At 39.1% G+C, this 13,777-nt stretch overlaps 1 protein-coding gene across 8 annotated transcripts in view; it reads right to left on the bottom strand.

Moving 5' to 3' along the window:
- R3HCC1L (R3H domain and coiled-coil containing 1 like) overlaps positions 1-13,777 on the bottom strand; it is a 71,297-nt gene that overhangs the window by 20,983 nt on the left and 36,537 nt on the right. For 7 of the 8 annotated variants that reach the window (XM_061403040.1, XM_061403041.1, XM_061403042.1 and 4 more), the window contains one exon: positions 10,514-12,336. In XM_061403040.1, the coding sequence (XP_061259024.1) occupies positions 10,514-12,322 (1,809 nt within the window). In that variant the 5' untranslated portion in view covers positions 12,323-12,336. The remainder of the gene's footprint in view (positions 1-10,513; positions 12,337-13,777) is intronic. The other variant, XM_061403048.1, reaches the window with a different exon arrangement.

Here is a 13,777-nt window from a genome sequence, read left to right as displayed (position 1 = left end):
GAATTGGACATGACTGAGCGACTGAACAATAATATGCCTAAACACATGTTGCTTCTTTCTGCCTGTGGATTTGATCACATTATTTTTGATCACATGAATAATCTGACTCTTCCTCTATACTTCTATAGCATTTACCTCATCTACACTTTTTTTTTTTTTTTTTTTGCTGTGCCATGCAGCATGTGGGATCTTAGCTTCCCAACCAGGGATGGAACCTGTGCCCCCTTAATCACTAGACCATCAGGGAAGTCCCACCCTCTGCACTACTTTTATAGTACTCACTGTATAACACCTAATATTAATTAGACCTATCTCTTCCTCTAGCTTTAACCTCACTACCTAACCACCTATCCAACAAACATTTAATGTATGTTTAACATCACATTAGAGAAAGAAACTGGACAAAGAATGTTAATATGTAATAAAGAAGGTATTACCAGTGGGTAGAGGAGAATGAACTTTACTTACTCTTGTTCACTACCCAAGTAAAGAAATTATACAGAGAAAAGTATCATAGACAGAAGTGTGCAAAGGCATGCAAGGAGCGTTAGCATTCACTAAACAGTTTGGTGTGGCCACGGTGAATAATGTGAGGACTTCAGAGAGTGCTATGGGCTTCACTGTGTTCTCCCAAAATTCATGAGTTAAAATCATAAATCCTAATATCTTAGACTATAACTGTATTTAGAGATCATGTCTTTAAAATGGTATTAAGTTAAAATAAGGTAGATCCTAATCTGAGTGATGTCCTTATAAAAGGAAATTTGGACACAGATGGAAGATCATGTAAACACAGCCATTTACAAACCAAGGAGAGGCCTCAGAAGAATCCAACCCATGCTGACACCTTGATCTTAGACTTCTAGCCTCTAGAATTGTGAGAGAACAAATTTCTATGGTACTCTGTCACAGGCTCCATTCCTTCATTCTTTCTGGAGTTATTTCTCCACCTATCTCCAGTAGCATATTGGGCACCTACTGACCTGGGGAGTTCATCTCTCAATGTCGTATCTTTTTGCCTTTTCATACTGTTCATGGGGTTCTCGAGGCAAGAATACTGAAGTGGTTTGCCATTCCCTTCTCCAGTGGACCACATTCTGTCAGACCTCTCCACTATGACCCATCCATCTTGGGTGGCCCCACACGGCATGGCTTAGTTTCACTGAGTTAGACAAGGCTGTGGTCTGTGTGATCAGATTGGCTAGTTGTCTATTGGTGTAAAGAACAATATTGCATAGGAATCTGGAATGTTAAGTCCATGAATCAAGGAAAATTGGAAGTGGTCAAACAGGAGATGGCAAGAGTGAACATCGACATTCTAGGAATCAGCAAACTAAGATGGACTAGCATGGGTGAATTTAACTCAGATGACCATTGTATCTACTACCGTGGGCAGGAATCCCTTAGGAGAAATGGAGTAGCCATCATAGTAAACAGAAGAGTCCAAAATGCAGTACTTGGATGCAATCTCAAAAATGACAGAATGATCTCTGTTTGTTTCCAAGGCAAACCATTCAATGTCACGGTAATCCAAGCCTATGCCCCAACCAGTAGCGCTAAAGAAGATGAAGTTGAACGGTTCTATGAAGACCTACAAGACCTGTTAGAACACCCAAAAAAGATGTCCTTTTCATTATAGGGGACTGGAATGCAAAAGTAGGAAGTCAAGAAACACCTGGAGTAACAGGAAAATTTGGCCTTGGAGTACAGAATGAAGCAGAGCAAAGGTTAACAGAGTTCTGCCAAGAGAATGCACTGGTCATAGCAAATACCCTCTACCAACAACACAGGAGAAGACTCTACACATGGACATCACCAGATGGTCAACAGCGAAATCAGATTGATTATATTCTCTGCAGCCAAAGATGGAGAAGTTCTACACAGTCAGCAAAAACAAGACTGGGAATGGACAGTGGCTCAGATCATGAACTCCTTATTGTCAAATTCAGACTTAAATTGAAGAAAGTGGGGAAAACACTATTCAGGTATGACCTAAATCAAATCACTTATGACTATACAGTGGAAGTGAGAAATAGATTTAAAGGACTAGATCTGATAGAGTGCCTGATGAACTATGGACGGAGGTTCGTGACATCGTACAGGAGACCTTCCCCAAGAAAAAGAAATGCAAAAAAGCAAAATGGCTGTCTGAGGAGGCCTTACAAATAGCTGTGAAAAGAAGAGAAGTGAAAAGCAAAGGAGAAAAGGAAAGATATAAGCATCTGAATGCAGAGTTCCAAAGAATAGCAAGGAGAGATAAGAGAGCCTTCCTCAGCCATCAATGCAAAGAAACAGAGGAAAACAATAGAATAGGAAAGACTAGAGATCTCTTCAAGAAAATCAAGATACCAAGGGAACATTTCATGCAAAGATGGCCTCAATAAAGGACAGAAATGGTATGGACCTAATAGAAGCAGAAGATATTAAGAAGAGGTGGCAAGAATACACAGAAGAACTGCACAAAAAAGATCTTCACGACCCAGATAATCACAAAGGTATGATCACTCCCACTTACCTCAAGCCAGACATTCTGGAATGTGAAGTCAGGTGGGCCTTAGGAAGTATCACTACGAACAAAGCTAGTGGAGGTGATGGAATTCCAGTTGAGCTATTGCAAATTCTAAAAGATGATGCTGTGAAAGTGCTGCACTCAATATGTCGGCAAATTTGGAAAACTCAGCAGTGGCCACAGGACTGGAAAAGGTCCGTTTTCATTTCAATCCCAAAGAAAGGCAATCTCAAAGAATGCTCAAACTATTGCATAATTGCACTCATCTCACACGCTAGTAAAGTAATGCCCAAAATTCTCCAAGCCAGGCTGGTTTTAGAAAAGGCAGAGGAACCAGAGGTCAAATTGCCAACATCCGCTGGATCATGGAAAAGGCAAGAGAGTTCCAGAAAAACATCTATTTTTGCTTTATTGACTATGCCAAAGCCCTTGTCTGTGTGGATCACAATAAACTGTGGAAAATTCTGAAAGAGATGGGAATACCAGACCACCTGACCTGCCTCTTGAGAAACCTGTATACAGGTCAGGAAGCAACAGTTAGCACTGGACATGGACCAACAGACTGGTTCCAAATAGGAAAAGGAGTACGTCAAGGCTGCATATTGTCACCCTGCTTATTTAACTTATATGCAGAGTACATCATGAGAAACGCTGGGCTGGAGGAAGCACAAGCTGGAATCAAGACTGCTGGGAGAAATATCAATAACCTCAGATATGCAGATGACACCACCCTTATGGCAGAAAGTGAAGAGGAACTAAAAAGCCTCTTGATGAAAGTGAAAGAAGAAAGTGAAAAAGTTGGCTTAAAGCTCAACATTCAGAAAACTAAGATCATGGCATCCAGTCCCATCACTTCATGGGAAATAAATGGGGAAATAGTGGAAACGGAGGCTGACTTTATTTTTCTGGGTTCCAAAATCACTGCAGATGGTGATTGCAGCCATGAAATTAAAAGACGCTTGCTCCTTGGAAGGAAAGTTATGACCAACCTAGATAGCATATTCAAAAGCAGAGACATTACTTTGTCAACAAAGGTCCGTCTAGTCAAGGCTATGGTTTTTCCAGTAGTCATGTATGGATGTGAGAGTTGGACTATAAAGAAAGCTGAGTGCCGAAGAACTGATGCTTTTGAACTGTGGTGTTGGAGAAGACTCTTGCGAGTCCCTTGGACTGCAAGGAGAGCCAACCAGTCCATGCTAAGGGAGATCAATCCTGGGTGTTCATTGGAGGGACTGATGTTGAAGCTGAAACTCCAGTCCTTTGGCCACCTGATGCAAAAAGCTGACTCATTTGAAAAGACCCTGACACTGGGAAAGATTGAGGGCAGGAGGAGAAGGGGACAATAGAGGATGAGATGGTTGGATGGCATCACCAACACAATGGACATGGATTTGAGTAGACTCCGGGAATTGATGATGGACAGGGAGACCTGGTTACTGCTGTTCATGGGGTCTCAAAGAGTCGGACATGACTAAGCGACTGAACTGAACTTGTCACAGCCAGTCTAGGGTTCTGTGCTCTGGCAGCCTTAACAAATTAACACAGGGAGTAAAGCTGGAGTTTCAGCTTCCTCATCAATATTCTGATTTTTAATACAACTACAAGGGATATGTCATATTCACCTCTATATACTCCCACAGCACACATTAACTTGCACAAACTAGGCATTCAAAAAATACTTGTGGAATGAACACTCGAGGCACATGCCTCAAATTAATTACTTTGTCCAAATGCCTGCTTATCGAGACTGATTTTACATGGAGCCCTCATCAATAAGAATTTGATTTATGCAACATATATTTTTTAAATGATTTTGGATGGCATTTTTAAATTTGGGATAAAATGATACTTTTTTTCCTTCCCTTTACCAATAAACTTTAAATGTTCTGGCTATATAAATCATGCAAACAATTCAACAAATTATAAAAGGAAGGCAACAACATTTCTAAATAGATCTAAATTTCTGATAGTGACAAACTGAGGACCTAAATCTGGGAACATGCCATATTTTTTTATAAGCTGCTCCCACGGCCTGGAATGCCTTATCTGCTTCTGATCCTTCTTCTTCTAAGACCCAGCTTCAGTCTTTATCTCCTCTTGAAGCTGTTCCCATTGACCCCATTTTGATGGTTTCTCCACTCTTTATACTACTGTATCATTACACTTAGAAGCTGGATATATATCATATTTCATCAATTCTAGGATGCACATTTTAACATCTCCAATATCAGTATGCATCTTAATCATACATGTTGTCACTGCTTGCCTGCATATGCATGAGACCCAAAAGCACCAGTACCAAAATCTGCAGGCATTCCACACAGGTCCAGCCGTGTGGAAGAAAATCTCAATGTAAGAATACTTCTATGTAAATGCAAAGATGGCTTAAGAATCCAGCAACAATGATTTTTGCTTTTTTTATGTATTCTTATAAGAAATGCTGTATCATCGATTCTTGTCGGCACAGAAAATGAAGAGGATGGAAAGGCATCAATATCAATGACTAAGTCAAGAAATTATTAGAAAGAGTTGGGCTATAACACAAAGTTTTAGGAAACTAACCAATTTATTTCACCTACATTTCACCTACAAGATATTTCACATATCTATAAGATACAATACATGATAAAAATTTAAGTCTGTGTGCTACTATGCTGTGCTCAGTCATATCTGACTCTTTGTAACCCCATGAGCTGTAGCCCGCCAGGTTCCTTTGTTCATGGGATTTCCCAGGCAAGAATACTGGAGTGGATTGCCATTTCCTACTCCAAGGGATCTTCCCGATCCAGCGATCGAACTTGCATCTCATGCATTAGGAGGCAGATTCTTTATTACTGCACCACAAGGTACACCCTCTATTAATAATTAAGCCTAAAGAAGCTTTTTTGATAGATATAAAATAAAATTCCAAAGGGTAAGCACTGTGATTTCTTTCTTAGTGATACATAAAATAATGATATATTTCACAATCAATAGCATTTTCAATTTAATCAAATAGAATATTTTTTCCAGACATTTCTGAAAGTCTCATCAGCTCTACAAGACTATAAACTCCTTAACACTGTTATCCTTCTCTTTCACAGCTCACATCACCAGTATCCGAGCTGGGCACAGAATAGCTGTACAGTGTCTGTTGACTGGCTGAGACCTTTAGGTAGAGGCAAAGGCTGACTGTCATGGAAAGAGCCCAGAGTTAGAAAATCAGGAGACTGGACCAACTCTGGCAGTAACCTTAGCTAGGTCAGTAATAACCTTTCTGGGGCTTAGCTGCCTTACCTATAAAGCAAGAGGTAAACATAAAATATTATGTTACAGGTCCCTTTCAATGCTAACATTCCACTTAAAAAAAAAAAAAAAGACACATACAGTTCTCTTAGGTGAAAGTTCCAGTTCCTAGATCTTATTTTTCAAGGCCTATATTGTAATACTGCCTCTGATACTAGAAGGTAGGGAAAAAAAAATTTCTGTAGATACCTGTAATCACAATTAAACATAATACACCACTTTAAACTATAGTTGCAGGTGTAACAAATTTAAATATTGGGCATATCAGGAGATTACAGGGACATGGACAACAGAGACTTGACCAGGACTTGATGGTATAACATTACTGCAGTTGCTTCAATGTCACTATATCTATTTTCATAATTATTCACAGAATTAAACCATGCAGTCAATTCTTATTATTTAGGTTACGTTATTCAAGCCCTTTGTTTCTATTTTTCTCTTCTACTCTTACCCTGTAGCTAATTAACTGCTTATTAACTCACTTTCTACTGAAGAAAATAAAATTTACAATTTATTATTTACTATAAACTTTGACAAATTAAAAGATTTGGGATTTGGCTGAAGAACAGGCTTAAGCTATATACAAAAAATAACATCTTTGGATTATCTGGATTTGATTCTATCACTGGTATTCCATTGCCACGGAAAACTGAGAGTAACAGCCAAGAATTTTTCATGTTGGTCCGCAGCAATGTGAACAAATCAAAAGCTAGAATTAAAATGTTTTATCCATTTAACTTCCCGTATTTGGCAAACAGGGAAATAACACTATTTTTAAAGTATTTTCAAACATTTTGTAAAATTTCTCATGACCTAAAGTCCAAACACATCCAAAAAGAGTTCCCTAAAAAGATAATAAAACTACAATGTATAATATACAGCATAAGTTATGGCTTCCATCCCTTTTCTATACTGCTTTGGGCATAAATCCTTTACAACAGTAGAAGGATAAATTTAGACTTTTAAACTTTTTAACATTTTACACATTAAGAGTAGCTAATGTCTTCAGTGGTGTTCTCCACCTGCAAATAAAATTATATCATATATCTAGGGCTATGCCTCCAATGACCTTATCAAGAAACCAAGACTAGAAATACAAACTTTGACCTCATAAAATGTATAACAGAATAGGCAGAATGGCATTCAAGGTGCCATCTAAAGATTTCTCTAGAATAGGCATCAGCAACATTTCAGTATAACTGATAATCATCAGTGAGAGAAAGCCATGGCTATCGCCTTGGATTAAGGCATAGTAAGAGAGAAGAAAGGGTGAAAGTGAGTAAGAATACAGAAAAGAAGAACAAAAGGAAATAAAAAAGAAAGCTACAATAATAGGCATGTCAGATGAATACTTACTCATCCAGTGCCAGAGGACAAATGTGAGAGCTCTAGTTGCCTCTAATGAACAGTAATATGTGGCACATAAATATTGGCCGGGACCAAGTCAATACACTGAACCAACAGGGACCTGGATCCTATTCAGACAGTACAGAAAGGTTAATATGGCAAACCGATGCTGGCATTCTTGGGAAGATGCTATCCAAACCCACTGGACAGTGAAAACACTGTAGTAGATTAAACTTACAGTCAAGAGGAAGACTGAGAAAATAGGGAGACACCTCTGGATTCCCTCATCTTCCCAGCATGACTGGAACAACTAGATGGAAAGGTACCACTGATGAAGTATGAACATGAGTAGGCACACACAGAAAGATGATTTGGAAATGAATGGCGTTCCTTTTCTCTTTTCCATGGTTATACATTGTTAGTAACTGTATATAACAAAAGAAAACTCCTACCTAAATATTTACCCCTATCTAAAAACATACCTCAAACCAGAAATGGCCAGTGAAGGGACCAGGTGCCAGCATCTAGCAATATCAATGTTATGCAGCTGACATCTCACTAACCCTCCTACTAATAAGTCTGCTGATTGATACTGGAGGCAGAAAAGGAAGTTTTATCTAGACAATAATTCCTATGTTCTGGTACCAAGATCTTAAAGGTTAAAAGAAGTCATGCCAATGTCCTTTTCTTTATCAGTTAAAAATCTCAATTTCTGGGTATCCCATACCATGGCTTTAGGAGATCATGTAATCTTTAGAGACTCATCAAGAGCTGAAGTTCTGGGAGCTAATGACTCAGGCAGATTTAGAAGTTCAAAAGGTCAGGAAATTGCTTTACATGCCAATGATGACCACACCCTGCTTCGGAGCATACTTCCCTGCCTACCAGAAGTATTAGGCACACCTCTATGGCTAGCCATTGTCATCAAAGAAAACAGGCCAGGTGGGAAAAGAGCCAAAAATCTTTGGTTGGAAAGTTTTCAAGGTAAGCAGACACTTACTTTAATAAAGTACATTTGAAACAATGTAAATAATAAATTAGGAGTAATAGTCACCAAAAGGCTATTAATTTTCTTGGGTTTGTGACATCTTTTAATAACATTATCATTATTACACGTTTTAAAACTCAAAGCACAGGAGACAACAGCTGGGAGTTGGATCCACTACTTGCACTCTCAATCCAACTTCTTTCCTGCTCTCATCTATCTTCGTGCCTCAACAGAGATCCCAAATGTTACCAAGCACCTCAAAAGATACCCAAACACAATGCCCAGGCACTGGCTATCTTCAGCTTAAAACACCACCAGCTCTGATTTCCAGCTGTTCCCAACTTTAGTTCAAGCCAGTGTTTTCTTTGGCAATATTACTATGCCCCTCTAGAGACTTGGCTGCCTAAATTCTTTCTCACCTGAACAGTGTTAAGATCTAACACCAGAGTTGCACACCTGAACCTCCCTCCTCCCAACACAGAAGCCATAGCCCTAAGCTACCACACAGAATCAAAGTTCAAGCAGCTGTGATGTCTGAAAGCTCCTGGAGGCTACCCAGAAAGGCAGAGACAACTCTGCCCTACTGACTCACATTCATTCAGTAAATGTTTATGGAGTCCTACCATGTAAAAACAGGGTCTGTGTTCTATGCCCTCCTTTTACAAGAAGCTTTGTTTTGTTCTCACCTACGCACACCTGTGGTCTCTCACCTCCTTAAGCAGTCCCTTTGCCAACTAAGAACACTGCTTCCTTCCCAAGACTAAGGCCTTCTCCCAATGCTTGGGTCCTTAATAACTTCTCTATAATCACCTAACTCACCATATTATTAGTATATTTTAACCTGATTTGGGTCTAAAATCTCTGCCTGACCAGTGTTCTTCTTTTTCATTATGAGCTGACGGCCCGCTTATGTTACCACACTCACATCTTGATAAAATTTAAGCTTGCGTGTTGCCTGTGAGCAGTGGTTCTCACTTGATGTGCATGTGATCTCGCTACAGAGTTTGCATGTCTAGTAAGTTCCCTAGTGATGCTTATGCTGCTGGTCCAGGGACCATACTTTGGAAATGATCACCTTGGAGAATCTGATGAAAGTTATCAAAGACTGCACTCACGTACAAAATTTTGCATGCAATTTCAAAGGGTTCGTGAACATTAATATGTAGATTCCTTTCTGCTCTATATTCTTTCTAAGAAATGTTTAAGATCTACTGTTTCCTGACTTCACAATAACAAGTATTAACTGGTACAAATGTGTATGCAAACACCTCCCAAGAGCAAGGAGGAAGTGCTTGATATTGGAAACTCAATTCTGTCCAATGGGTTGCCCTCTTCAGTTTCACATGTCTCTTTTATACGGGCTTGTAAACATTTTTCTGTACTTCTGGTTCAACTATCGGGAACAACAGACTCATCACTTAGCATTTAAAACGCTCTGTGGAGTCACTCATACAAAACTATCTTATACTTGAGGAAGTGGTCTGGTAGAAAGAACATAAATACAGGATTAAGACAGTAGACTGAAATCCTGAATCTTCCTTTCTTAAAAATACAACCATTAACCTTTAATTTTCCCATGTATAAAACTGGAGATTTTATCGGGAAATGATTTTTTTCCCCTTCTGGGCAAAGGTAATATGAACTCACTATAAGGAATAAAAGGGGAAATGATTCTATTATTCAAAACCAACGATTCTTATTCATGGTAAGGAATTTAAATGCTGGATAGAGAGGGAATGTCTAAATCAAGAAAATGAAAAGACCGAACTAAATAATTTCTGAAATGCCTTCAAATCCAACATTTTGCATTTATGAACTCTACCTCAGTTCAGTTCAGTTCAGTCGCTCAGTCGTGTCCGACTCTTTGCGATATATTCAACAATCACTTACTCTTTAACTCAGCACAAACTTCTTAAAAAAACCACCATACATTCCTTTATCACACCCTTCCTTCCCTCTAGAGTGTCTAACAACATTCCAACATCTGTTGGAAGAATAAAATAAGTATGAATAATAAATTATTCTTCTCTTCAAATAGGCTGGTGTAATATACATCTTGTCAACACAGAAAAGCCTTTTCAAACAAGTTTCCCTATGTATTTTCTCAACAGTTAGCCAGAAGCCATTAAACTCATCTTTAATCTATTCAGTAAGCACTCTCAGGATTCCACTATTAGAGATATAGTTTACCAGGAGACGTTTTGTTTCTTAAAGGTCAGACGTTCTTTCTGCAATCTACAATCCTATTAGTTTGTTACATTGGATGTAATATGAGTGAATGTGTGACTGTACAAAAATGTCTGCTAAAATTATTCTCCAAATCCTAGGTTCTACGAATTGATAAACTACCTAAGAGGCAAGCAATTTCTACTAAAACATACCTCTTGTAGAAGACGCGGGTCCAGGCACTCACCATCGTCATTGAACATAGACTCCCAGCTCTCCTCAGTAGCAGCACTTCTTTCTGTGTGAGATATATCTGTTGCTTTAGGCTCCACGGATGTTTCCTTAGATACTGATTCTATATCAGGAAAGGATACACCAAATTCCACATTCTCTGAGTCGCCATCTTCTTTTGTTTTGAACTCTTCAGCAGTCTTAAGTTCATGCAATGCCTCTGTTATATCACCAGTACCATCAAGATCACTGCCCAAGGCACCATCTGAAAACATGTTTGTCCCATTTAATATACTGGGTTCAGAGTCCAAAAAAGTGTTACAATTACTACCAGTTATCTTCTTTATAGGTAAGGAGGAAGCACAATCTGACAAGCTCTCTATCAACTTTCCTGTTGACTCTGTGAAACTAGATGAAATACTCTCAGCATAGACATCTGAGCAAGCAGTCAGGTCACTGAAATTTTCAGTGTCATTCCCACTTTTAGCTGCATGAAGAAGGGCTGTATCTGCATTCATTTCTAAACAGTCTGAGAAACTCCCTGTGTTGCTACAAGCCTCATCAGCTACTCTAACTTCAACTACACAAGGGCTGCCTACAGTTATCTGATCAGATATGGTATGTGTAATGTCCATTGTACATGTCATACTGGTAATGTCACATACACTCTCGGACTCATTATCTGTACATGTTTCATGAGCAAGGGCAGCTGTGTCAGAAGATTCGTGCTTTACACATAACTCATCGGCAGTGTTGTCATTCTCCTCACACTCTCTAATCGTTGTTGGATCAGAAATGTCATTTGCGCTCTCTAATTTGCTGCTCATAGTCATTTGATGAGAGAGGTGACCCACAGTCTCAGGAATGGAATCCATACCTTTCTGACTAGAGACGGAATCTGTCCTGTTGGCTGTATCACCAACATTCTCAGCATCCAAGTCTATGTGAGTCTGACCAGTGATACCATCTGAACTTCCAGGAACAGAATCAGTAGTGATGGCACCATTGCTGTGCTTCAGCATTCCACCTAAGGTTTGCATGCCTCGTTGTACAATTCCAGAAGCAGAGTTTTGTTTTACTGGTGAGATCACACTCTCAGGTTTCACCACAGAATTAAAATCTCCAGGAAACTGGGACAGTATCTTCATAATCTTGGCATCAGTTTCCATTCTGTTTTCCAAATTTGTATCTTCAAATATTTCCCCATTTAGTTCATTTCTCTTGATATCAGAGATTTCCACGTTTGTGGATGGCTTGTTTGGAACCCAAGCCTTACTGATTTCTGAACAAGACTGAGACAGAAGCAACCCATCGTGTCCTACCACATCTCTGGTTTCAACCTCCAAACACTCTACCTTCTTTGGTTTAAAATGTCTTTGTAAAGGTATGCTAGGTACAACCCCAGTGTTCAGGACTCTTTGCTGATGTCCTTGGGACAATACTTCTTTGGATTCTGCAGTTGCCCTCTTAGTACAAACCCTATCTTTCTTTCTTTCTTGAAGGCATGTATCTTTTTTAAATTTTGTTGAAGATTTCTTTCCTTCTCTACGACTGTGCTCCTTTTTATCAGAATTAATACTTAGTCTTGGAGTCTCGCATTTGTCTCGAAAGATCTCCTTTTGGGAGAGAGAATCTTCCCTTTGTTCTCCTTTCGCCACGGAGTTAGGTGGACCACAGCTTCTTCCCTCATCACCTGATTTGAGGAGTACTATACCCCTTCGAGCTTTGGGTACATAAAGTGCCATGTCAGGCCTCCTGGCTCGAACTCTGCATCTCTCTGCTTCTTGCTGCATGGCACCACCTCAATCTGAAAGAGAAAAAGACAAAATGATTCAATTACCAAAAACTAATTACAATGTATTGAACTGAGAGATTTTAAAGACAGGGCCTACTAATCCATCCTATAGAAATTCTCAAGTTCAAAGAGAATAAAACCTGCCATAAACTAATTAATGCAATCAGGTGAGCAACTAAGGAAAGTAAATTCCAAAATAACTCAGGAACCCATGGATTTTATCTTTATAGCCTCTTTCCTCTATCTTGCTGATTTTAAGAGTAACATATGAATAAGAGTAGCCTGAATGTGGGCTAGAAAATGAGACAACTAATCAGACTGTTTTCTAGATGCTGCTTGTAAACTATGATTTTTAGGAAAGAAATAGGTTGTGGGAAAGAGAAAGTCATCATTCTATTAACACTATTTAATCAAGTGACCTACTATATATTTTTCTTCCTTCCAGTAGCAAATAAATCGGTCTGGGTACAATAAAGGAAGGTGGAGGTCAAGGAATATGATGAGACAACCTACTGGTTAACTCCTTGACAAGCTCTACTATGGCTGGCCAATGGAATTTAACAAGCGGAAAAATTTAACAAAGGTTAAATATAACTTTATCTACTATCTACAAAATACAGAGGAATGTACTAGACAATTTCACAGTGAGTTATTCTTTTAATCCTCAAAATAATACTCTGAAGTATGTACTAGTTTGTCCAGAGCAAAGAGAATAAGAAGATCCTACACATAGCAAAGAAACACCCATACACACTCAGAAAAGTGAAAGTGAAAGTCACTCAGTTGCATCCAGCTCTTGTGCAACCCCATGGACTGTACAGTCCATGGAATTCTGCAGGCCAATCTACTGGAATAGGTAGCCTTTTCCTTCTCCAGGGGATCTTCCCAACCCAGGGATTGAACCCAGGTCTCCTGCATTGCAGGCAGATTCTTAGAAGCACCATGTTAATATTTTACCACATACCTTTCAAAGGAAAAAGGTAATAGGAGGGGAAGACTAACAAATCCTGTTGACTCTATTAGAGATCCCTACCATTTCACCCAATCAGAATACTTCCTCACTGAATAAGCTCCACTTTCATGACTCAGGCTATTTTCTTTTTTAGCCCAGTGACCCACCTGTCCCTTTTCTCTTCTAATGTCTTAATTATCTAGCTCATCATTCTCCATGGATTTTCTATCTTTCCATTTGTGGAAGAATGTGACTTCAACATTTAACCATGCCAGGATCTTTTGAAAATGCCTACTTTTCAAAAACAGAAGTACTGAAGTATATTTCACTGGAGAGGACACCAGAGACATAGTGTGGTAACCCAGTCTCAGTTGAGCCAAGCATCTGACAAACACATCATGATGGACTGTAAGACAGTGAAATACGGGTGACTAAGAACTGGTAGGTAGACTCATAGCAAAAAGTAATGGTAAGACAGAAGTAAATTCAGAGAGGGCTATT

This window comes from Bos javanicus, chromosome 26 (assembly GCF_032452875.1).
Source record: "Bos javanicus breed banteng chromosome 26, ARS-OSU_banteng_1.0, whole genome shotgun sequence".
Taxonomy (NCBI): domain Eukaryota; kingdom Metazoa; phylum Chordata; class Mammalia; order Artiodactyla; family Bovidae; genus Bos; species Bos javanicus.
Note: the sequence above shows the minus strand (reverse complement) of the source record. Positions and strands in the feature narration are given on the sequence as shown.